This window comes from Haemaphysalis longicornis, unplaced genomic scaffold (genome assembly GCF_048455015.1).
Source record: "Haemaphysalis longicornis isolate Haplotype H1 unplaced genomic scaffold, Haemaphysalis longicornis Haplotype H1 scaffold_8, whole genome shotgun sequence".
NCBI lineage: Eukaryota > Metazoa > Arthropoda > Arachnida > Ixodida > Ixodidae > Haemaphysalis > Haemaphysalis longicornis.
In genome coordinates this window covers 91,587,544-91,614,156 of record NW_027526445.1, presented here as the reverse complement: position 1 = coordinate 91,614,156, position 26,613 = coordinate 91,587,544, and the positions used below count along the sequence as shown (strand labels likewise).

At 46.7% G+C, this 26,613-nt stretch overlaps 1 protein-coding gene and 1 long non-coding RNA gene across 2 annotated transcripts in view; one reads left to right on the top strand and one right to left on the bottom strand.

Annotated features, from left to right (window-relative positions):
• Positions 1-26,613, top strand: part of LOC144149302 (xaa-Arg dipeptidase-like) — a 41,906-nt gene that overhangs the window by 13,689 nt on the left and 1,604 nt on the right. Inside the window, exons 4-6 of the mRNA XM_077680872.1 lie at positions 4,408-4,549; positions 9,382-9,624; positions 22,498-22,791. Of these exons, the coding sequence (XP_077536998.1) occupies positions 4,408-4,549; positions 9,382-9,624; positions 22,498-22,791 (679 nt within the window). The remainder of the gene's footprint in view (positions 1-4,407; positions 4,550-9,381; positions 9,625-22,497; positions 22,792-26,613) is intronic.
• Positions 22,121-25,362, bottom strand: LOC144149304 (uncharacterized). The gene is made up of 2 exons (XR_013318256.1): positions 25,225-25,362; positions 22,121-22,608 (listed from the first exon to the last, which is right to left on the bottom strand). It is a non-coding gene; the product is annotated as an uncharacterized LOC144149304 (long non-coding RNA).

The following is a 26,613-nucleotide window of genomic DNA, read 5'->3' as shown; positions in this document are numbered from 1 at the left end:
AAACACCTATTAGTAAAGCAGGCGACATACTTGGGTGATATGTGCGCTTCTGAGACAACGAATGTTTTATTTTTTTCTGCCCTATCACCTTATTCTGTCCGTTTTCGGGAACCACTTTAATAAGTGGTTCAGGCGTGTGTTAAGAAAACCACGCCCTATTTTGGCCACGATTATAAACAAATTTTTTGAACAATTCTACTTTTACTTTTGGCAGCAGTTGTCAAAAAATTTATTTTGAATTTCATTGCGAAGTGTACCGTTTCCGTTTACTTACCCATGGCAATTGTGGCCGTGTGTTCCGTTTGAGTTCACTTATTCGTGCAGATGTGGCCGTGTGTCAAATTTCGCGGTATGTAAAACAGTGCAAATATAACGTTTTCGCAAGGCCAGAAATGGTGTTTGTGAAAGCGACACTTCAATTTCTCATCCACTGTAATGTACTTTACAAATAACTCGTGTTGTTGCGCCCGAACAAATACCCAAAACACCCTCTGCAAAAGATTATAATTCGGAACCGTACAACTTGCATGACACACTGTAAAAGGAGCGCAAATAGCTTTTTGTACTTTAGCGATGCACGGCAACGCATGTGAAATGCATGCGTGCTTTCAAGTGCGGAGCACTTTAGGCCTATGGCTCTTTGCCGTAGCTAGTCCTGATGTCTAGCCACCGCAGTTACGGGGCATCACGCACTCAACCAGAGGCTTCAAAAAGATCCCAGCTTAACCTGGCCGGGGTTGACTGGGTCCTTCCCGTTACAAAATTGACGTCAAACCCATCGCACCACAGAGGAACTCGTCATCGTATGCAAAGTGTAGGGGATGATCTTTGCGCTCCGCCGTTGCCGTTAGGGCTGCCGTTGGTAGGCCAGAAATGAGTGCGCAGTAATGGAAAACAAGCAGAAGATTGCGAGTTAACGGATTAATTACCCCAGAATAATTAAAATTCGTTTCATTTGCTCTTTACATGTTATTGAGTGGCTGCGGCTTGTACAGCCACCCAATTTTAACCAATATCACAAGAGCGTCAACCGTTCGGTCGATCAGCGCCGTATGATGGGGCGATACGACAAACTCAGCGAGAGTAGACGCATGCGCTTTAGGTGAAGGCCGTCGCCTGCTAAGCTGTTCCAAGAGTACACAGCCACCCCGCAGTGCTGTTACCAATTGCTTTCACTTGCCCTCTTCGTACCACGGCTGGTTGGAGGGCAGTGTGATCAGCAAAATAAAAAAAAATCGCGCCAATCCACCCCGTGAATCTGGTTCGAAAGCAAAGCTGTAAACGGCACCCATAACGATTTCCCATGCGACGTCACTTAAATTCACTCACATCGCTCTAGAAATAGTAAAACCAGAGAAAAGTGAATTGCACTTAACCACACCATTTATTACTTCAAATAGATATTCTTGGTAAGGTTAAATCAATGCATGATGCATGAACGGTGTTTGGTTGATTTGTATTGGTATAGCACAAGAGTGGAAAATTTTTATGAAATTAAAGCTCCAACCCGGCGTTAGACGATCTGACTTCTCCGTCTCTGCGCCGCGGACAGAGGCGACGAGATTTGCGGCAGAGAAGGAGCACAAGGAGGAAGAAATACTTCCCATATGCAGACCGCGTGGCCTGTGTTTTGTCCACCCGCTGAAACTGGGTAGGTTGAGAGGACCTGGACAACAGCATCTCCCATTGCTCATGTTGGGTAGTTGACGGAAGGAGAGGAACGTGCTCAGGGCTAAAGTCGAACACCCCGATTACGGGGTGGAGTGTTACTACTTCTGAGCAAAATTTACATTCAGCGTCGTAGCGATTCGGATGCATTAAGTGAAGACACGTAAACTGTTGGAAGGAGCCCGGATTGTATGAGCCGTAGGGTAGTTTGTTGTTCTTTGGAAGCGTCAGGGTAAGACGAAGGTACGGTCTGTCTCAGAAGGCGATAATGCTGGGTTATCTCCATGAACGTGACAAGCGGGTGACTGTCCTCGTGCAGCTCCATAGCACGGGAAGTAAAAGCGCAGGCTTGTTGGGTGGGCGTATTTGTTTCGCTCTATTGAAGCGTGAGGGGGTGTCCAGTTGAGCTGAATGGAACCGTTTGGGGAGTGGTTTTTTAGCACGCGCTGTGCAGGTGATGACAGCCAACCTGACTGGTAATTCGAGTAGGCTTGCTGGGAATCGGTGACTATCCTCCGAACCCCTAGTTGAGTGAGAGCCAGGGTGATGGCTGCCTCTTCTGCTGCCGTCATTCCTTGGGTCCTAAGCGAGGTAGACGCAAGGAGGTTGGTTCTGGAGGTAGCCACGATGATGGCGTATTGCTGCCCTCGATGTTTGGAGGCGTCTGTGTAGATAACTGCATCATCTCCACCGAGGGTGGTGTTTAGCGCTTGAGCCCGTGCTTTTCGGTGACTCTCGTCATGTGAGGGGTTCATATTTCTATGCAAACGTAGCATCTTTAGTTTTAGTCGCCAAGAGTCTAGGTGTACGTCAAGCGAAGTGTCTGGGCTGCCCAGCCAATCTGGTGAAGCATGCGGTTACCCAACGCAGTTCTCAGTCGGACCTTCTGGTTAGGAAGATGGCCTTCTATCAGCTCTTCCACCGTGTTGTGGAGCCCCGTGCTAAGCGCCTCTGTGTGGACGCAGTCATGAGAAGACCAATGCCCATCTCGACCGCCTTTCTAATCATATCTAAAGCATCTCTATGTATTCCTTGTTGAGAAGAAGACAGAGGGTTGACGTAAGTGACTCTCGAGAGGACAAAAGCTTCAAATAATCGAAAGGTACCGGATTACTTCTGGCCTCGCTTCTTGGTGGCACCTTGCCTGATCATGTGTGTTGTTTGATTAATGCTGTTTTTGAGGCGCTGCAAGGAGACGTCACTCTTGGTACTAGCCTCGAGATGTAGGCCCAGCATGTTGACGCTGGTACTTGGAGTGATGCCTGGCCATCAAGGAGTATGTGAATGTATTTCTTGATTTGGCGTGAGGGCGGACGACAAGGAGCTGTGACTTTTTTCGTGAACACTGGAGGCCACAGGCTCTAGCACGTGGCGTACTAGAAGTGAGATACTATGCACTGGTGTGAGCTTGCTTTAATAATTGTAACTCCTAGCATATGAGCAAGGTGGGCACAGGGCCGCTAGATGGGCGTGAGTGGTCGCGTGACGCTTTCACGTGGCATTCAGGGAGAACGCAGGGGTAAACCCGTAGATGTGCTTCGTGAGTACACCACCTGTCTTCGCGTGGGTTCGTAGCTAAATCGGTAAGACAACGGGTTCTCGCTTTGTTCGTCTGTTACTTCCAGGTTCAATTCCCGGCGGTGCCAGTAAATTCTTTTATTTGTTCTATGGAGTTTTCTGGTGACACCAACGGTCGCGAAAGAACCCTTGGGGGGTAGAGGTAAAACAAACTCCCCCCGCCTCCTCGAAGGGGATCGTGCAGAAATGCGAATGCATTGGGTGCACCGATGAGTGCGCTGCGGCAAGCAGTAACGGAGAGAGGCGTGCGCTCCACTGCATTTATATACATTTTTCGAGCGCAGCGAGCGGAGAGAGGGTACGCGGACAGGAGAGAGAGACCCGCGCAACACGCCCGCCCCACGCGCGAGCTCTCTCTCCCGCCGAGCTCCGCGATGCGAGCGCCCTCACACGCCCGAGCGCGCTGCTCCTCTCCCCTTGCCCTCCGCTACTCCCGCCCGAGCTACCACCTGCTCCGGTTGCTAGGCGCGCCACAGCTGTTGCTAGGGGTGAGGAGGAGCTCGGAGAGATAACACCTGCGGGCGCACGCCGACGGAGCACGACAACCCCCGACTAAGAAATGCATTCGCATTTACGACGACGACGACGACGAAGGCAGAACTACGAGGAATGCAGGCGCACGCCGGCCAACACCTGCGGGCGCACGCCGCTCGATGGACGCAAGACAACCCCCGACTAATAAATGCATTCGCATTTAAAAGCTTTGCTTTAAAAAATCGGGGGTGTCTGTCTGTTCTTGGAGCAGCTTTGCGGACGACGACAGCAACGGTCTTTGCTTAATGAGCATGCGGCTACTTCGCCGCGTTTGTCGTATCGCTCCATCATACGGCGCTGATCGAACGAACGGTCGACGCTCCCGTGATATTGTTAAAAAATTGGGCGTGGGCGGGTATACTATTGACTACTTCTGGTAGGAACGCCGGTTCATAATGAAACTAGTCTAGAAAAAGCCACACAGCCGCTTTAGATAATCACTGCTGCGCACTTGAAAGCCTTGGTGTTGGGTGGAACTGCGTTAATTTTTGGCTAAGAAAGCATCAAATAAACTATATAAAGTGGTCTCCAAAACATAAGTGACACTGCCCCTATGTTTATAGCGAGAAGATCATGTGGCACGTAGGCCTCCCTATTGATCACGTGCCTGTTTGTTTCCTGTTGCAGATCAAAGTTGAATTCAACGGAAAAGGCACGCATGCAGCTGCTTCTCCCTGGCACGGCGTGAACGCCTTGGATGCGGCCGTGGCTTCATACGTCAACGTGTCGTTGCTTCGACAGCAGATAAAGCCGACGTGCCGAATTCATGGTTCGTTTTATTGGTTGTTTGTTCCAGTGCATTACGCACACTTGCGCCTCTCAAAACAAAGCACTAGACGTCATTTGTGTTACTCCCTTTACTCTAATACGCCTGTAAGTGTAAAAAATATAGCAGGCTCAATTTAAAGCTAGCCATATCGGTGAAAAAAAAAAGTATTTTTGAGTGGGCTCTCTTTTCGTCAGTAAATGTACTTCGGTTTGTGATGCTAAATGCTTACGGTGTGAGCAACACCACCTGTATAAACATTGCCTAACGCGTGAGCGAAAAATGGCAAAACAGCCACTCTCCTGTTGCTCTCTCCTACCCTTGCCCGCTCCGTAGCCTTCCAGCGTGCTTTCGTGTCTGCCAGCCAGCGCCGCTTCTCGGAAACTATGCAAAATAGTGGAATGCTTGTTTAGCGTTCCCGAGGCGGAGCTCCTACGCCTTCTTGTTTTTCACCATGCCTGTCTGTCTTGGTCTGTCACTGATAAAACTTCCTTTGTCACGAAGGAAAATCTCTTGCGCTGCCGCAGGCTGATGCCGGCTTTGCGCGCTTATCTACTCGGATCACAGGCCCTGAAATTTTCTGAGTGGGGCATCCCAACTCTACCTCCTCCACATTTAAGTATTGTTTTGACCCCGCTGTTCACATTCCGCATCGGTACGCACTTCTAAAATTGAGGACTGCACTGCAGAAGTGCCCGGACAGCGTGGCGGTATCCCAGCTGTTTATCCTTTTGTTTCCTAGAATTTTCTGAATTTTACAAGCACGTTATATTATTGGAAAGTAATCGTAGAAGTCAGCGCCTGAACAAAAAACGTTCACGCAAGTTTTTCTTCTCTAAATACTCCACAAAGAAAAATATCAGTAAAATAATGGCTGCCCCAGCCGAAAATATCGTTTTTCTGTTAGATATATGTCTTCCCTACAATCAGTATGTTCTTGCACTATTTCAGTCCGCCTCCGTCTTTATCTTTGAAAAAATGCAGCAAGTACGAATCGAGCGACACGTTGAACGAGATCTCCAGTGCGCCACAGAACTAGCGCCCCGTCGCGCCTAAGATGTAAGCGAAACGGCCCTTGAAGCCCAACAGGCAAGCTGACAGACACACGTCGTAGAAGTGGGTGCAGCGTTCGCGACTCGCGAGCAGTGGCGTAAGGCGAGATGTCCGCCGGCACGCGCCACATAGCGGATCAGTGCCTGAACTAAGCGTCTCTACCCTTCCCATTGAAAAGCGCGCGACGCGTCAGGCAATGTTAATACAGGCGGCGTTGGTGTGAGGAACGAACGAAGAAAAAAACGCACGCAACAGCATTGCATTTAGATAGAAGGTAAGTTTAACCGAATCGCAGTCCTACTGAAAAGAATATCTCGGAAAGGCAGCGCCCTACCCACGCTTCTTCAGCGATAGTAAATTCCCTACGGTAAGTTATTGCATACCCGGTCATCCAGGCATTTCGTCTCACAGTTCCCACTTCATTGGGGAGATTTAAAGACGGAGTTTTCCTTGTACACGAAGGCTTTAAATTTAGCCTCTCTCTCTCTCTCTCTCTCTCTCTCTCTCTCTCTCTCTCTCTCTCTCTCTCTCTCTCTCTCTCTCTCTCTCTCTCTCTCTGTCTGTCTGTCTGTCTGTCTGTCTGTCTGTCTGTCTGTCTGTCTGTCGTTCTGTCTGTCTGTCTGTCTGTCGTTCTGTCTGTCTGTCTGCCTGTCTGTCTCTGTATTTTTTCTTCATCAGCAGAGCCCCAAACAATTTGAAAGAAACCGGATTCAAAAGACCCATACCTAAGTAATAGTGTTCCAAGATGCTGAAACTTATGATCTATGTGCCGGCAATTTTCTGAGCGAGGGGAACCACAGCAACTTGATAGGTAATTTACTTAGATAGCAATGTACCACCATTCGCTTGACTACTGATACCTGCTTGATTTGTAGCACTGATGAAAACCGAAGAAGACACAGAGAGATGAAAACGGTGCCGAACACAACCGAGATAGAAGAAAACACTGAAACAAAAGTGCGCGAGACCTAGCTCTACCTGCACGAAGCCCAAACAAAAGAAAAGTTCCCAACTGACGGCGCAAGAGCCGCGAAAGGGTGGCAAATGTGAATGAATTGATGACGCCTCTTTATTGAATATTTTGTAAGAAAACACAGCGAGAAAATGACGAACAAGAGGGGTGAGGGGACAGACGAGAGGGCGTTACATTGCTGTAGTAGCAGAAGACTTTCGGTCTTCAAATGTATTTTCCGGGGACAATGCAAGTGCCCAACAAGAGTTTGCCCTGGAAACCGCGTGGTTATTGCTGTGTACTCTTAGTATAACCTGGGCGTTTTGATCCTTATTGAAAATGTGGCTGCTTTGCCGCGTCACCGGCAATTGAACTGATGTACATGCAAATGTTTTGCACCACTGGGCGTGAACGTCGCGTGATTTCGGTGTCATGCTTCGTAGAGATCTATGTTCGTGCCCAATGCTGCGTTGGTGATTGGGCCCACCCATAGAATAAAAGGTCCCAAGCATGTCCTGTGCTCTCGATTGTTTTACGAGGAAGGGGATCACGCATCTGGTCGCGTCACTGCAAATGTCTTTGACAGACACGTCTTTCCTCGCCCCCGCCATGTAACTACATCTCCTGTCCAATCCTCCTACCTCTCACGCCTTTCCCCTCGTGTCTCGGTAGATTAATTGAAGTGTTGCCGAGTTCAAATAGTCGCATCTTTCTGCTGGCGCTTCATGTGTTGGCCCTGTCGAGACTCGCGCGCTAGATCGAAGCGCGTGGTTTGAGCGCCAGCCTTTCATGCATACTGTGGTAATAACATGGTTCACAGCGCACTTACTTGCTCTAAAAAATCGAGCACACATGCACTTTTAATTACAATAACCATGCGAACAACAGTTTATAAACATGATTAGTAGCATTAAGAAACGCCACAGAAGAAAGACGACACGGACAGGTGCTACAGCACAGAAACAGTCTTACCCTAAACTAGTTATGTACTGACGTTCTTTGTCAAATAAGCCTAATATTAGCTCGTTGCTAAACAAGGTTGACAACTATCAAACACCTTCCTAGATTTGATTCAAGTCCAAATATTTTACCTTTATCGCCAACCATTCTTCAACATTGGCCGGCCATGTGAATCGAAGGGGAGCAAAATTTTCGCGCCACCGAACACGTCCGCTAAACCACACCTCCAATGTCTTTGGCCGGTTTATATAGGATGTGAAAGAGTGCTTGCACGTGTTGTGGCTATCCTATGTAACATGTCAACCGAATTTATTTACTAGGGAAAAATTTGGGACTTATTGCACAGCCAGTACTCCCGTTCCAACCTCATCCCTTCTCTGAGCGATCGCCAACCCGTTTTCCGTTTAATACAGTCGCATCTATAAGGCTCTTTTCCTGAAATTTTTATTCTGACTGCCTTGCTGCCCCCCCCCTCCAGTTTGCGCAAGGTCAACATAACATACCAACAGTTTCATCACTCGCTTGGCTCCTCGGTTGTATTCACCACTTCTCAGTTTGAGAGCTCTACATAACCGTCAAATTCTGGTATAACTGCTTCATTCTCGTGTAAACACTCGTCCGTAAACACTCGTCCGTAGGGAATGCCGTAGGAAAGTGCAGAAGGCACCACTGTTATCAGTAAGGCCGTGCCAAACAGTCCTCATTTTGTTTTCTCCAGAACATAATAAAGTAATGTAATTTGGGAGGCGCTTATTATATGTTTCTCTGTGTATACATTTCTTTACAGGGGTAACTGGGTCAGCTCAATTTTACTAACATTTCTGCTACGATGTGTAGCCCGCGCCTCATGTGCCACTAATGGCGAAAACGTGATTATGGTAAATATTTCACGATAAGTGAAGCACCCCTTTCGGTCTGCACCTGTTCCTAGATCCACATATTTCCGTTGTCTATTGGAATTCTAGACGGCACTAGATTGGGAATCTTTTTATTTTGACGTTTTCTGTTTGAAGATGGGAGGCATGTTTAAGCAAACGAAAGATTACCCGCGTAATTATTACTGGGTGAAATGCCAGTCTATGAACTTTGCATTGACTGCAACTGGCGCAGGTGATTATACTTCGTTGTTATCGAAAGTATTGTTTCTTTCTGAGAGCTCAATGATGAAATGTGTAGTATCATATAGAATTCCGCCAGAAAATCTCCGCGTGTCAACATTAATCGCAGAATCTCGTATGTATAGAGCTATAACAAGAGTGGTATTTAGTTGAATGAAACGTGGTGCTACTAAAATTTAAACGTACTGCAGGAAAGCTTTTGGAATAGGGGCGCTGCCATGCTTCCGTCTTGCTGTTCTGTGCGGGAAGAGACAAATTTCTTTACCTACAAACGCCATAAAATGCTGCAAAATCAAGCCTAGAGCCTTGTTCAGTCACAATGTGCTTGTACTTTGTCGGGCCCAGTTATAAAATACGACAAATTAGCCAGATGCAGCTGTAATAAATGTGGTCACAACATTTCTCGTGCGTGGCACACCCACCTCCGAAATTTCTGGACGCTTTTCTGAATACATTTATGTAACTTCTAAGAAGCCTTTCTTTCTTGTATCCTTTTTCGACCAGTATTGAGTCATTAACTCTGTACTGTGTTTTAATCAAGGCACACAAAAGGTTTGGTTCGCCTTGCCTGCTATTCGTGTAACAATAATTTCTCTGGACCCTTTAAATTTCTGTTTAACTGGCGACCACATTTTCCTCTCAGCGAAACAGACACAGCACTTCTGGGACACTGGGACACTTCTGGGACACAGGCACTGTGTATTGTTTTTGATAATGAGATGTATACTTGTCTCCATTTCGTATCATCGCAGGTATAATCGTGGAAGGCGGAACCTACCCCAACATTATTCCCGAGACAAGCAAACTGGTGTACCAAATTCGAGGGGCAACAGCCCAGGACCTGGACGAGTTGGTCACTAGAGTCGAGGGATGCTTAAGATCGGCAGCGGAGGCTACCGGCTGCACGGTGAAGACGGAAACGGTGCTGCACTACAAAGACGTCGTTCATAACGTCGCCCTCACGAAAATATACAGAAAACACGGACAAGCATTGGGTGAGTGGTAAATTCTCCCTCTTCCAAAGGTTTCATTCATTACTTATGGATGTAACTTCTTTTGTTACCAATACTACGGCCAAAATGGAAAATTTTATTACCTGTCGGCATAGCTACCACAAGCGAAAATTTCTGGGGTGGGGGGGCGATCTGCCCCCAAGAGCAATACCTGAGGCCCCCCCTCCCGCTGCATTAGTCGGCACCTATGCGTGAAACAACAAATATGCATGTGCTTCCACCGTGGAGCGGCTCCGAGCAAGCGCAGCTGCGGCGCCTCTGCAGAGGGGATCACATGGCCTGAAGTCACACCCACCAGGCTTGCGCTGAGGCACTTCAAGGTTCATCTCCACTCGGTGATTCAACTTGCGGGAGAGGGTGTAATACATCTTTCGCTTTAAAAGAACCTGTGTAGCAGCTTCTAATATTCCTTCATGCTACAGAAGAGATTCGCTTTATGCAAGTGTAGAATAGAGACTTGACAAATAAAAAGACTTGATCAATGACCAACTTACGATAGTTCAAATGGTTCGCCATGGTGTTGCTGTTTTTGGCGTGGGAAAATATATTCCACGTTCCGGAGAGCGGTCGCAAACATTATTATACATTTCTTTATTTTTTCATGCTTGAAATCATGGGGATTCCTATCACGTCGTTTCATGACGAGGTTTGAGTACTAAGAAATGTGAAACATGATGAGACAATGGTATTTTGTAAATGGATGGCTTACTATTAATAGATACTCAAAGAAAAAAGATATGGTGATCGAGAGATTCCATGCTTTAATGTTGAGTTTACACCTGAAGGTTTTGTCCTTGTCGCTATTATACATGACTACATCCGCACCTCACCCGCTCACGTCTCTACAGACACTTCTGAACTGTTTACATTCACGACTTTTGTTTTCTTATCCAAAACTTCGAATACCTTGAAACGATGCTACTGTACAGTGGCTGTTCAAGTGCCAGATAACTCACGTGTTAGATACACCAGCATCAGTTGTAAAAAATGCCAAAATTTGAGGGATGACAATAAATTCGTTCCGGCTCATATTTGTACATATACTCACCTCAGTAATCATTTTTTGTAGGGTAGTTTTGGTGGCGCTGACGTAATTAAATCACGTGGTGCAAGCCTTGCATGATATGCCGGCAATATCGCGGCAATTTGTCCACCCCAGCGGCACCCCGTGCGTAAACATATGCCTCTTTGCTCATTAATCCGCGAGTGTCGATTCTTGAAGGAAGCCTTCAAAGATGCGCCAAATCTCCCTGCGATGTACCCAATGGCCAACTTTAAAGGTGACGTTCTCCAGAGTGCAGTGTGGGCATGTTAACATGCGCATCGACGAGAACACTTCTGTCCGCTCTGCAGAATACTGAGTGGAGCACTTTACGTATTGATCCGCAGGGGCGATGGCGCGGAAGCCCAAACAGCGCTCTTCCCTGACTTGTGCTCTCCACTGACTTATGCTTCTCACTGACTTGAATGCCGTGTATTAGAGTGGTATCCGCTCTTCCTGCTCAGTTATTTGCACAAGGTTGCCGTTGTTCAGCAAGCGGAGACATAATTTGATGGTTTTGTGCTTGTCTTTTGTGTTTTGTGAGCAAAACGATTCCGCCATCGGCAGAGTCTTACGCGCACAATAAATATTCCGGTTGGTCTAAGTAATTTGTCTGTATTACGGTGCGTGTTATGGTCACTTTGGAACATCATAGTATAAAACTCCGATTCATACTGAATTGCGGTAAGTATTCACACGAATAGGAAGTTAACAGGAGTGGGGCCAGGCGCCTCGTCCCAGTCCGGTTAGAGTCCTATTCGTGTGTATACTTAGCGCAATTCAGTATGAAGCCTCACCAACTAGCCCCATTCTACGTCCTTTTGAACTAAAACTCCGAAGATGATTACAGTTTTCACTGAAAGACGCCGAAAACTGCGTAGATCTAGCACGTTGTAGAGGGGCGTGGTGTGGTACACCGGCTAGAAATGTGGGACAGCAATATGAAAGTAGGAATAGCTGTGTTAACAAAAATGGCTGTTTCAGCTCTGCTAACCATGGATGTGCAAAGCGAAATCTTAGTTTCGCCTTTTGAAATCGTGGTTGCCCTGGGTCTGCCTTTGTCTACGGTTGTGGTCCCCCTTCGAGCATTTCTTGAGCCGAACGGCTCAATCTTCCTTAGTCCCCGACTCTAGCTTCCCGTGCTTCGAATTCCGGACCTTCTCCAGGGAAGCAGCTCATCCGGCGATAGCCGCGGGGTGGTCAGACGCCACTTGGTGACTACAACTCGAAGCCTCCCACTCCCGCGCAGAGATCAGAGAAAAGGGCCCGGCCTCGCTCTCATCCGTGGCAAACCTCTAACTGACCAGGCGAGCGCGGGGCTCCTGTGGCACAGGCGCACTGTGAGTCATGATGTCAGGCGGCAACCGAGTGACGGAGAGTGCACGCGCAAGCCCGCGGAGGCAGAGCCAGCGAGCGCAAGCAGCGACTGCAGCACAGCTCGCCTTGCCGAGTCACGTGATGTGTTGAAAGTCTACGGTGCAGCACCGGTCAAATGAAAGTCAAATTTCTGGGGACTGCCAAACTCGGCTTCCCTATTTTAGTAAAGCTTTGTTTTAAAAAAGATGTGTTACGTCTTCAACAAGCGTAGGTTCTAAGGATGCGTGTTTGCTCTCTGTAAGATAGTTTCCTCGGTACACAGTGCAGGTTGCAGTAGTCTATACTAATAGCCGTTTTCTAGTCAAAGGTTTGTTCATTCCACCGACTGGCTTTCGGCGTGTCTCCTAGCAAAATTTCAAAGCACCAAAAAGTCTAGAGCGAAAACTACTCGCATGACTACATGCCGGGCAACAGCAAGTAAGTATCGTCACCTTGCCACTAGTTTCCAAAGAAACTTACAATAGCACCCTTACGGCCGTATGAGATCAGACGTAATGAAAAAAAACACAATTTTCGATACGCGGTTCTTGTTTGTCGCTATGAAGAATAAAATATAGGCAGTTGTTTCAAAACGTGTAATAGGGCACATTAGCAACAGTACCCTTGAGAATACATATTCTACTTAGCGCCGACAAAGGACGGCGTTATGTCGAACCTACATTCTCTCTCAGCTTCCAACGCTTCATAAATACCTTAACGGCCACATCAAGAATTGTTGGAAACCAATGGCGTTCAACACCTAGAAGGATTCCAGCAGCGGGAAATGACGACAGCACACTCATCTTCAACAGTTAAAAAGTTGCAAAACTTCCGTAACCACATTGCACCCATTGTTGTATTACAATTCGATTAACTCGTAGAACACCAAGCACTCATTTTTAATCATGCAGTGCATACCAGAAGTCGCATCGCAGACAGCGATGACCCAAGAGACATTATTATACAAAGGTGGAGCTCAGAACAGCGCCACTCCAATTGAACAGTTTGCAAAGTAAGCGCATTTGCCCCCATACCATGTGTCGTATCTACGGTGGGATTCAAACGAACCAAAGACGCGCAATCACTACCTTCAACTTTATGCATGCAGAAATGTCACGCTTGCATCATACGGTGGATTCTGTGCTACCATGACAGCTGCGGTGCGGTGTCCATATATTGAAAAACTTGCCAGGAGATTGCATGAAATAACGTCGATTTAAAACGGCTTTTGAAGTTTTCCTCGGCTTCCTCAGTCGATGAATCTGCGGTATTTATTTGTTCGGAACACCCAGGTTGTTAGCCATAGTTGGACAACAAGGGTCGAGTTGAACAGCAGGACCTGCCAGGTCATATAGCTTTTAGGGCGAAACCCCCTTAGGGGCTGGGGCTGTCGGCATCTGCTGTCTTCATCGTCTCCTTTCGTCACGGACCGCGGTAAATAAGGTTGTCAAACGATGTTCAAGAACAGGTATTATGGGTAAAACCAGGTAAACATAAACTAACAGGAATTAAAGTAACCTATAATATAACAATCATCCGGAATTAAATGTGCTAATAACAGAAAAATGTTAAATGCCGTCTCGAAATTGGCTTCAAAGACCAGGTTTTTTTTGCTGTAAAGCACACTCCTTGGCATGCTGCGACATGTGACACGAAGACAGCTTGCGGCCAGTCTGTCTCTCATTTAAATAATTAAATCCGGTTCAACACAGGAGGGCTATTCAACCGCCTCAGTATGCGCGCGATTGCTCCTCCCTCGGGCGCTTCTCCACACTAAGTCAGCGCGCACCGTGGGGAAGAGAGCGGCAAGGCAACGGCATGTGTTTGCTCCAAAGCCGCTCTTTTCTGTGATGGATGCTTGCCGACTAGCAGCAATTGTTCAGTGGAAACACCGGTGACCACGGCGTGCGTCGCCCCTCCCCAGGTTTCATGTTAGTGGAAATGGCCAGGTATTTTTACGGGCGAAGCCACATGAAGTCTCGGGCTGTCGGCTTTTCCAGTAGTCGGCGTCGTGTCATGTAGTCAGGGTAATAAAGCGCTGGGACACTCGTTTTCCAAGGCCTCGAGCTCGAACGTACCGCGTAATAGAAGAATACACAAACCGGGACGTTCGTTTTGTAACGCCTCGCGCTAGAAAGTTGCATCTCTGTGGTCAAGAATACGTAACAAAAAAACACACCGCGACACTAGTTTTCCAACGCCTATACGCCTCGAGCGCGGCCTGTAGGGGCGCCACTGAAATCCCCCTAGCGGCCCGTTTCGAAAGCAGGCGCGGGAGTCCCCGGCCCGCTCCCCCCTGTCGCCGTTGCTTTTGGGGCTCGTTCAAGAGAGCGATTTACCGTTTGTCCGCGTTCTAAATACCGAATAACGAGGAGCAGGCACTCTGTTTGCAAGCGTACGTGGTGTGTTCACGACAGTATAAACGTTTATGACACGATCTTAGCGCCGGGCGTGTGTCACAGGCCGGCGTCCCGAAGCCAGAATTTGCATGCAGCTGATTGCAATTCCGCTACCCTGAAATTTAGTGGCAGTGTCTGCGTAAGCAGTGTTTCCTCCGATGGTCATGTTGCGGCCATACGCACTATGATGTAAATCGACTTTGTGCACTTACAAAATCCAGCGGAGCACTCATACCTGACAGCACGCAAGTTACGCCTGCCAATATCACATATCAGATATTGATCAGTACCATGAACAAGCCAATGCGGCATAAATTTCACAAACATTGTACCAAAGAAGTACGATGGATAATGCAAAATTACGCTCCGGAGTCAGCACACGACGACAAATTTAATGCTGTGTCGTCTTGCCCCGAGGTGAGCGCTCGCAAAGATTCATCTGTTACATTTATCCTCCACGAGAAACGCGAAGGTGGGCTTATAAAGTAATCCGCGTCCGTGACCAAACCCTTCTTCCAAACATCGTCATATGACACAAGGAGACTGCAGAATCTAGCATAAACCGAAATCAGAGACCCTTATCAGATACGACACTCTTCCAACGAGCCCGTGTGTACGAGATTTCGGCGCACGTTAAGGATCTCCAGGTGGTCAAAACAAAATTAATCCGGAGACGTCCACAACGGCGTGCCTCATCGTCTCCGTTGCGTCGGCGCATTAAACGCTGCAATCAATCAATCAACTCTTCCAACGACACCTCGTATCGCTTGTGAACTCCCTGTATTTTTCAAAAAATGCGTCCGCCGAGTTATCAGCCGTTCGGAAGGCGAAAAACAAACGAAAAGGGAACACGCAGCGTGTGTGTGTGGTTACTAAAACGTTCATTTGTTGATTTCGCTCCGCATTTGTAAACAACGATAGTTGAGCGTCCTCCTCCTCACCCCCCCCCCCCTGTCTAGCGAAATATCAGTGCATTTCGCATCTAGTTGGTCTGGTGAATACTACCTTGCTCAAACAAACGTCTCTAGCATTTCAGAAGCTGCACTCCTTTTTTTTCATTCCCCTACGACTATTCTATTTATTCCTGACTTGCAGACCTTTCATTTTCCCGTGGTTTCATTAACATATACCTTGGTTCTTACTATAAGGCATGAGTGGGCACATATCTGACAATGCACAGGCTTTGAGTGTACTTAACATTTTCGCGTGGCTTATATTCCCATAAAAGGCACAAGTTTTTGTCAGCTATTGGGTTATCACATCCCCGAAACATATTTTTCTACGACGTACATATTCGAAGCAAAGCCGCATTTGTGTTGCGCTGCAAAACGAACCAACCTCTTACAGTGCCAATATCAGGTCTAAACGAGGCGATCACTTGTGCTGACGTTTTCGAAGGTGACAGCGGTGATATGCTGCTGCCGTCGCCGACGCCCGCAAGAACGGCCAAGAAGCGCGCAGAACCGCCTCCCCGGGTAGCTTTTGTTGGCGTTAGAGCGCTCTACCAAGACGCAGCTGTTTTTTTAAGTGCCCTAAACGCATTGGCGGATCCAGAGGGGGGGTCCGGATGTCCTGACCCCCCCCCTCAATTTGGGAATTTCTACCCCCTAGAAGATGACCTCTCAGGTCGTAGAAAAAGTCTAGTTGAATATTTTTTTCTATTTCTTGTATTTGTGGTTTGAAATATTTCAGTGAATAAAAAAAGACTACTATCCTCACCCTCCTTTTTATCACCATCATCATCATCATCATCATCACTGGTAGAAGCTGACTCCCCCCTCAGAAAAAACCTGGATCCGCCCCTGCCTAAACGTGCAGTTAGCTTACAGACGTCACCATAACAAGTGGTTTAGTGCGCGGAAAGGCAAAGAGAAGCTAAAGAGAACCAAAACACTGCATGACCACCTATCAGCCACGCAGCGCTAATCCGCAAACGCCGAGGAGAAGCGGCGGCAGGCGGCGCAGCGATCGCGAATCTCGAGGCGTATAGCTCGAACGCTTCGTGCTTGAAAGATACGAGAGTTTTACAGCAAAGCTGTAATCCTCTACCCACAAACGGTTTCTTCACCGTGGGTAAAAACGCCAAGGCGTGAGAGGAACCGCAGGAAGACGACGTCGATGGTGCTGACGGTGAGTTCGAAACGATTCCCGACGACTTTGACGTGAACTATCCTCTGCAGTTGGCGGTTGCGCTCAACGCGGTCTCGAAGACGCTTCTCTATAACCCTTTACGGCCCAGCCCACACAAACGTGTGGGTCAACAAATTCGTTTACTAAGTGGCACCTGTTTCGGTTTCCATTTCAGAGCCCTGGGTAGTCACTGCGAACGCTTCAGAGACTTTATTGGTTTCGGTAGTTCACTCATTTCGTCACCAGGGGGCGAGAAATCACACATTAAAAACGGCGCCCCAGCCGGCGCGATCACGCTAGCCGCCTTCACGATGAAAGCTGGTATTTCTTCTTGCTATTCTCGTATTTTCTGTATAACAAGCGTAAGATGCGATTTTCAGGACTTTGGAAAACACGATCGGCTAAAAAACACACCCGTTCCCGTCGTGTGCACACCGTCATCACCCTTGAAAAATGCATCCACACTATACCCACACACGAAGAACATACCCTCCTCCTCATCACACGCTCACCAACTACGAATGTTACACATACCGCCGACTACAAACTGGCACATTCTTCAATCACGCCATCCTACACCATATCGCCCCAACTATCTACCCTTCCCACTGCCAGCACTGCAATACCCCTCTCACCACTTACCATCTAGTATTCTCCTGCCCATACTCACCTAACCCCCTCCCCTCACCCTCCCTGGAGCAGTGGGAGACTGAGCTGACCAGCCCGGACCCAGCCCGCCAGCAGGCCCTGGTCTCCCGGGCTCTCCAGTCAGCGCGGTCACGAGGCCTTCTGGACTAAGGAGGCCTCCCACACCCCTTCCCCTTCCCCTGTTGCTCCAATAAACGTTCACCACCACCACCACCACATATGTGTTGGCTGGGCTTTCGTCGTCACGAAACATTTGCTGGGCGGCACACGGATGCGGACTGGTGCACTGCAGCGCTAGCGATAAATAATTTGTTCTTGCTTTCTTGGTCTCTCATTTATTTGCGATTTTGTACTGATTTATTGGTAATGTTTTCTTGCGCCTTAACCTTCAACTCGTTGCGTAATTATTTGTGATAATAGTATTAGTTATAATTATAATTATGTTAATTAACACTTCATTATTATTTATTTTCACAAATTCCTATTTATAATATAAATACCCCTGAAAGCAATATAAAACTTATAAATAATACGTACAAATGTAGTTTTTCTGCGCCTGATGCCGTTTTTAAGGTATTCTTACTACCCGCAGATCATACAAATAGAAGCCCAGCCCACACCTATCTGTGGGTTTGTTTTCTGTGTGAAATACTCTGGGCTTTGCATTTTAACTTGTCGAAGCATCAATGGGAAGGGGTAAATACACAAAATTTAATTACTTGTGGCCATTTTTTCTAAAATCTTTATGTTGGGCAGGAAAGGGATAACGAAGCGGAAATGACGGGTGTAGGAAAAGAAAAAAAATAAATGATTACGCTCACACTCTCGCCTCTCTCTTCGTCATTAATCGCATCACACTCATCGCTGCACCCAATGCATTTCTGCATCCTCACAATCCCCCTCGGGGTGGTGCGGGGGAATTTTTTTGTTCCATCTCTGCTAGGAGTCACGCCAAGCGTCTGCCACGAAAATGATAGGTGGGTAGCGAAAGAAGGTTTCGCGTTTTGAAAACCGTCATCTTTTGTTTTAAGGGGGAAGCACCAAAGAGGTGGCGGGATGTCGGTGTCTCCTGTCGTCGCAGTCTTCTGCTGTCACAGTAAATGAAGTGGCGAAACTATGGTCCAAAAACGAGTGTATAATGAATAATAGCGGGTTCAAAATGCCCACACATGACCTAAAGTAATTTAAAATACAGGAATAATTAGGACTTAAAGGAAATAATAACAGATGTTTTAAAAATTTTGTCTCGGTATTGGTTTCAAAAACCCAGTTTTCTCTTTTAAACCCCATTTATTAGCATGCTGAGGCGTGTGCCGCGAAGACAACTTACTGCTCGTATGTCTCTCATTTTATTGCTTAAGGCAAGAGAGGGGGTCACCGCCTTAGTAAGCGCACGATTTCTCCTCCCACCGGCGGTCCTCCGACGTCTAATCAGCGGGCGCCGTATGGCAAGAGAGAGGCAACCGGGGGCGTTGCCTCCAGAAATCCAGAAAAATGCTTTTCTGCGATGGACGCTTACCCATTAGAAGCGATTTTTCTGTCGGAAACATAGGTGCCTGCCGGCCGCTTAGCCCTTCTCCAGGTTCACGTTTGTGGAGATGGCACTGGATTCTCTAGCGACTGCAATGCACATAAAAAATAAAGGGTGTCGAGTGTGTTTCTAATCGCAGTCACATAAATAACGTGATTCGCAACGAGAGCAATGCATACAACTCCGTGATCTCTTTACGTTGTTTTGTAATTTGTGAAATGCCGCACTGCCAAATGACTTCTTACCTTTAGCTTTCAATCTATATCAACGAAATTTACTCGAACGCCTAGAAAGAGATGAAGCACGATTTCTACTTGGAAATTTCGCCAACAGAACGTTAGCAGAAAGAATAGGTTTTGGTAGGTCGTCCTAGGCGTCTTTGGATAGCACATGCACTCGTGCTATGCATTAAAACTCAATCGTAGGTCTGCGACCAGTCGGGACATGGTCGTCTGTACCAACCGATGACTATTAATTACCATTCTAGCATGTCAGTTGATCTTTTGCAAAGAACATGCGAAGAATCTAACCCTTCTGTGTTGATACCCCTCAATGTCTGGTGACTTATACCGAGCTGCGTGAGGCAGAACCTTTTGTGCGAAGCTCCGTTACTTTAAATGATGAATTCACGTTTGCTCTTATCATCGTGATCATTGTAATTGTCACAATAGTAATCATTATAAACATCGTGGTGGCGAACGCCGGCATTGCATTTACTGATTGAAGGCATCATGAACCTTTTGCGTCTTCTACTTTGCTAAATTATTGTGCATATGAACATCGGCCCCTTTTGGACGATATGTTCATGCGACAAGCAGCAGCCTTAACGCTGGTTTTTGAAGATGTACCAATGGACGCCTAACGCATTCTGGGTCACGCTGCGGGGATAACTTGGGGAGTTGACCCCACGCTGCAGTGTTGCGCCTAGTGTTAGTTTAAGATATACACGCGTTCGCTGCCAATGCATACTCACGTTAGCTGCCACATGACGCGTGTCATCAGGGCGTCGTATTTATAATGTCAAAGCCAATGCGTACGTTTCGCTGGGAATTTAATTTCAGAAGCCGCCATGAATGACTTCATGACGTGGTTCTCAAGTAATAAGACCATTATTCTTTCCAAAAACAGTGTAGTCAGCAGACACAAGAGGCTGTGCGGGTCCCTTATACATAGGTTACGAGAAACAATAATATGATCTATTTTTTTTTGTTCCCAGTTACGTTATGTTTATTGAACAAAAGTAAAAACCCGTGGCCCTCATCGCCCTGTTGGCACGCCTATTAGGAGTACAAAAGAGAAGGCAAAGTACAAGTGACACCCAAAGAGAATTGGACTTTTTTGATGTAGTGTACTTTTCGTGCTCCAGCGAAGGAAGCTTCGAAGTTTTGAAAAGCGACACCCAAATTACTACGTTTCGTAAGTCTGCTTTACTGTAGGGTATAATAAGAGAAAAAAAACATGTATAAACACTCATTTTTGGGGCTTTCTTTGGCCATAGCCTCCTTCGAAAATCATTTTCTTTCAGCTGCGCAAAGGTAGTTCCCGGGTGTGAATGTACCCTGGATATGCAACAGGTATTTATTGATTTGTTTATTTATTTTTTGTTTATTTATTTATTTCCTAATTTATTTATTTATTTTTTACCCATTCATTAATCCAAATTACTTTACAGGACTAGCAGGGCATTGGGTAAGAGGGGCTTCTAGAGAAAATTTTAACAAAAATGTGAACGAAAGTTATTCAATAACTAGTCATATTTTATGTGTACATCAACAAGTCAAGTGTGTAGCGCAAAAAAAGAACATCACCACAACGTCACGAGAATATATAGAGAAATGAACATCGGCCCCTTCGATATATAGAGAAATGAACATCGAATACTCTGCCAAATGGTGAGAGCGTAAACAGAATACTCTGCCAAACGGTTGTTAAACAAACGATATCTTGCAACATATGGACGATCATCTACAAATTGACGCCATCTTCCTCGAATTCTCGAAGGCCTTCGACCGTGTCCCACACAATCACTTGCTTGCAAAATTATCTACTCTTGGAATCCCCCCGACACTGATAACTTGGATAGAACATTTCTTAAAAGGACGCGTACAATACACAACTGCTAACTCCCATGATTCGCAAATTTCTAGTGTTACATCCGGTGTCCCCCAGGGAGCAGGCTTATCCCCCCTATTATTTTTAATCTACGTCAACGACCTGCCATCTAACACAAAAACCAGACTCCGTCTTTTTGCGGATGACTGCGTCATCTACAATCCCATTCGTAACCCTAGCGATTCCACTGATCTTCAGGAAGACATTGACACTATCGTTGCATGGTGTGCAAAATGGCTCATGCCTCTTAACCTTAATAAGTGCCAATCCATGTCCTTTTCTCGTAAACGCAGCATCACAAATCACGCATACCATATCAGTTCAAATGAAATAACTCGAACAGACTGCTATAAGTATCTAGGCGTTCACTTGACATCGTCATTATCATGGGTCACTCACATTGAAACAATATGCGCACACGTCTCACGCACACTTGGCTTTTTGCGCCGCAATCTCAGATCTGCATCACCAGCTGTTAAAAAACTTGCATATCAGACATACGTTCGGCCTAAATTGGAATACGCTTCATCTATCTGGCACCCCTCACAAGCATATCTCACCTACGAACTAGAATCCATCCAGAATCGCGCGGCTCGCTTCATCATGTCAAACTACTCGCGTAAATCTAGCATCACTGAACTCAAACGCACACTTGACCTTCCATGTCTCCAATCACGTCGAATCATCTCGCGTCTCTGCTTGCTTCACTCGTTCTACTATCACCCAATAGCCCGGCACCCCCGACTTCAACCCCCTCCCAGAATCTCGCCGCGCCTCAACCATAGCAAACCAATCGCACACATTCAGTGCCACACATCATCGATGAAAGATTCTTTTTTCCCTCATGCAATAACCCTGTGGAATACCCTGCCCGACAGTATTGTTTCGTCCGCTGACCGCGCGACTTTTCGCGAGAAACTAGCAGTGCATTTCACTTAAATGGTTTTTGTTAAAATGACTTGCTAGTTGAACCATGTTTGTAACAAACTTTTAGTGACCCATGCATTCTGATGCTTATTACTTATGTATATTGCTCTTTTATTTGTAGTCTATGATTTTGAATATTTTTCTGCTTGCTTGTATCCTTACTGAGCGATGTTTATGGTTCCCTTTCTTCGTCTTTTCTTCCTTTTTTTCGGCCACTTGTGTGATAAAGAGTCCCTCACATATTGTTTGCCCCCGCCTTATGTAATGCCTCCGGGCCCTTAAGGCTTCAATAAATGAAATGAAATGAAAATAAGAACATACAGTGAAACCCAACGCGAGAAACTTTGCAAAGTTTCTTGCAAAATGTATGCAAGACACTTTACACTACAAAAGTTAGGGCTAAATATACAATAGAGAAACTAGAGCATTTTGCAGACACTGTGCGCGCGAAACAAAATGGTGGCGGTCGTAACGCATATGCGCTGCCTTGAATTTCCAAAAAAATGGAAAGTATCAACAAATTGAGCAAAACGCGTTCAGCAGTAGAAACACAGGAGCAGTGGCAGGAACATCAGAAATAAGCGCCTTGCGCCTATGCCAACTACACCAGAAATCCTGTACTGTGTTCGCTCTTCTTTTCCATGCTTCTACAGCCGCACTGTAGTAGTTTCTATGTACGCTCGAAACTAAACCAGGTCACATTGGTGCAGGGGTGAAGTTCATGGATGCGGGCTTGTCAACCATGGTGCCTTGCGAAGCGTCGACGGATGCCGGCAACGTATCGCAGGAACTTCCAACCATGCACCCGGTATTTGCTATTCCTGCAAAAGACATTAACCACACTCTTGCCTTTGCCGAGGGTGCAAGTTCACCAGAGGCCCAGCCGCCTACTCTGCGTGCCGCCAAGATTCTGGCGCTCACTGCTCTAGACTTGCTCACTGACCCGGCACTGCTCTCGGAAGTCAAGCGCGAGTTCGAAGAATGGAAAGCAGCCCGCTCAAATGGTGAGAGCGTAAACAGAATACTCTGCCAAAAGGTTGTTAAACAATGAGAAAGCACAGTTACGAGATATTGTAAGGTATAGTGGTCTAGGAAAATGTCGCTGGGATTTGCACACACGCATCTAGAATGTTTTTCAGTTCGTTTCTTGAATTGCAAGGAGCCCTAAGCCCTCTTATTAGGTGGTGCATACTAAAGCGGAAAAGCGCAATGGCGGTGCGTGTTCTGTTATTGTCACAATTCTCTGCAGTTTACGTATTTTCCCTTTTTTCGGAGACCATGACTCTTCCCGCACTGGGGTTAGCATCGGCAAGCAAAGCACACATTTAGTGTTGTTGTCTTTTAGTGGTCCTAGAATTGCTAGTTCTGTAGTTAGCATGCTCAATCTATTCTGTTACAGATAATTCTGTGTAAAAGGCCACGACGTGTTCAATAGTTTCACCTTCTTTCTTATGCTTCTTTTCTTCTTCTGCGCGTCCTTTTTAATTGCGCACACACCCATGGGCCATTTATTAAAAAAGATAACGCTCAAGGGGAGAAATTACAGGAGAACAACGTTCGCGGAGGCTTCTCTTCTAATGGAGGCTTAAACCAAAAACATCGGCTTATCGAGATTTCGGGAACGTTAAATATCCCCAGATGGTCAAAATTTATCCAGAGGCCTCCACTACGGCGTGCGTGATAGCGCAGAAGAGCCAATAAAGCACTAGAACATGGCGCGAGGAACTTCTTTGCTATTCTCCATATTTGCGCATCGGTACGTTGCATGCTAAAATTACTCATGTAGCTGGCAACACTTTTACAGTGCGTCTTTGGATAGTTACATTGGTCGAGCGGTGTGAGTCACGGGCATGCGTGCCAGTTTTAAATTAGTGAATCCGGAGCTCCCAATCCTTTCTGGGGCGGAATTTTCTCAAAATTTCCCCGACATTCCGCATTAAAAACTGTTCTTATTCTTTAGGGCTAGGTAGTCTTTGGGGCATGAACCAACCATTTGGTGAGCATCTGCGGACTGACCAACCCCCGACTAGTTGATATAAGCTTTTGCAATGCAACTGTATATATCACAGTCCTGTCCCGGCGTAAACACTGGCTTTGCTAAGTCGTCTCTAGGTGATAAGTTTACGCTTCTCCCGTTAAGGTGATATATTGTCGTGCGCCTGAGGGAATGTCCAGCAAATTTAGAGAAGCGCCTTCTTATATTTTCTTTCCCTCAAATAAAGCAAGCTTGCACAAGGAAATCCAAAAAATGTGCGAGGCTGCAGTGACCTTAGCTGCACAGTACTTCGAAATGAACTACGCGTTTGCGATACAGTCTCCTGTATTAAACGTATAGATATATGCATGGTGTGGCGTAAGAACCTACGGTGAAACAATACTTCGTACGGCAAGTGCAACGCTTCAAGTAGGACAACGGGGGCGATTATTGTGAATTTCGGCTTCGCAGCTTTTAATATGAATGATCAGATTTTGTAAATATGCTTATTCCTAAATTTGAACAACAAAAACGTATAGCTATATGCGCGCGGCTTAAAACGATTTCCTTTAGCGTTCGAGAAGGGTACTCGGTTGCTCGAGAGTGAGCTTCCATTGACAAAGTGCCACCTATTGACTGTTTAAAAATGCCCCAGTGTATGAGGTATTGCACCGAAGATAATCGTTGGAGTATACATGTGCCCAAAGAATTAAATGGAGCACGCGTTGGAGACTTTCAGATGATTTCTCCACCACGTACATAGCCAGCATCCTCCAAGTGACTTTTCAAGAAAACCATACTAAATAAAACCGAGCCGCACATATCGTATTTACCCTGGTACGCGTGTACAATACACAATATTGTCGCTTCATGAAGTCATGCTACGATTTCTTTTTGAGGCACCTGTACGTGTATGTGATGTTAAGGAATATTGGGCGTCATAAAAGCAGGACATATGGCACAGAAACCATCTGACGTCTATATCTACGTGCTCTACGACAATTTTCTTCTTGGAACCAGGCAGGGCTCACATTTTAGGAAGAAATATGCAGTCAAACAATGGCCACACAACAAGGCTGCCAAGCTTCAGCTTTAAAAGAAGTGCCAAGAACCGTCACTACCCCTCAATACTAACTCTACCTACCTCATCCGACAAAGTTTTATTTGAACACAACAAAAGGAAACTGCAAGCTCATTGTCATTTACACAACTATTATTTTGTCTGCTGGTCGGTACCACAATCACACCAACCAAACTGGGTGCGGCGCAACCCAATCACTGCGGTACCAACATGAAGTCCCGTTCAGGCCGGGAGTGGTGCGTGCGACAACGAAAGTTTCTTGCTTGTTGCTGCGTGTGAAGTAAGGCCTGAGGATCAGACCGAGCATTAAGTGTGTGAGAGGAGACATATCGTCGCCCCCGTTTCTGAAGGTCTAAAAAATAGAAGAAAGTTTGCACTCACACGCAAGACTTCAATGGCGAAGCTATTGCAGTTGTTCCTTGACGGATACAAAGCTGAGTTTTAGGGCGAGCAAGGCCAGAGTGAGCTCGTCGTTTTGGTCGACGTTTTCATACGCCACTCTGCAAGCGCGCCTTATCGTCACTAGCGGATGCTTTGAATGCCGTGCCTCTCGAAGGGTGGCCTCTTCCTCGTACGTGCGAACTATCTGCGTCCGGGTCATGTGGAGTCAATAATTACCGACAGCAGCTTCGACATTCAAGTCACGGCTCTTCTACGGTGTAGGGAAAATTCGTACGACGACAGGAGAACGGAAGAAACAAAGGCGTACGCTGTGACGTGTCTTTTTCGTTGCTAGGTTGTCCAGATGGGGAAATGCTGGAGGTTTTTTTTTGCGGCTATTGTTTGGTAATCTCCATGAGATGGTAAACTTCGGTTGACGAACATGCGCTCGAAGCACGCGGCGAACGCTAGAGTTTTTCGGCCAATCTCCCAAGGTGGGTATGCATAGCATGACGAACGTGCGCTCCAGGCACGCGTGCCCAACCACTGGAAATTTTACTGGTATTTCTAACTTCAGTCGCAATGCACAAACGATTTGCTCAACAGCTTCACTCTTATTAATGTAGTTCCTGTTTAGTACGCATCCCTGCAACGCAGATACTGTGGTTCCACGGCGTCGCGGTGCCCTCTAACCGAGCGAAAAAAGGGGACACCGAAGACAGAAGCAAAAAGAAGGCGGAACGTGTGGCGAGAGCGTGAGGGGAAGGGAGGGTGGCGTAGCTGGCGCAAGACGCTCCCCAGCGGTAAATCGCCGTAAGAAAACCCAGAGAACGAAGAGGTCACCTTAGACGAGCCTGCACGAAAGGGGAGGATGCATGTATGGGGAAAGTAAGGTAGAGGTAGAGGGCAGGATCCTGAGGCAGCACCACAGAAGCCGCGCGCACGCTCTGTGCTGCACGTTGTACTCTGTGTCGCCCCCCTCGTTGCGCGGCTCATCTGAACAGGGTGCTATTTATGCGGGATATTCAAACACGATTTAAAACATCATGCTCGTCGGCGGCTACACACTGCGAGATAATAGCGGAGTAGCGCGCGCCACCATGCGTTCGCTGATCACGCGATCCCTTCTTGGGATGCAGCAGCCATGCACCCTGACCGAGAAGGCTGCCGTTCGCGCTGCGTACAAATTTCGCATTAGAGAGTATCCTTGTTATCAGTAATGTTTTACTGTACTTATATTTTGCATACGTGGCGTGGCTTAATTAGGTTAGTTTTAGAAGAGTCATAAAATAAAGCTCAAAGTAGCACGTGGAGCACAAACATCCTGCCTCTTCTCCTGTTCAATTTGCAGAGTTGGTGACCCCCTCTCCCCACCTTTCCCCCCGTTCG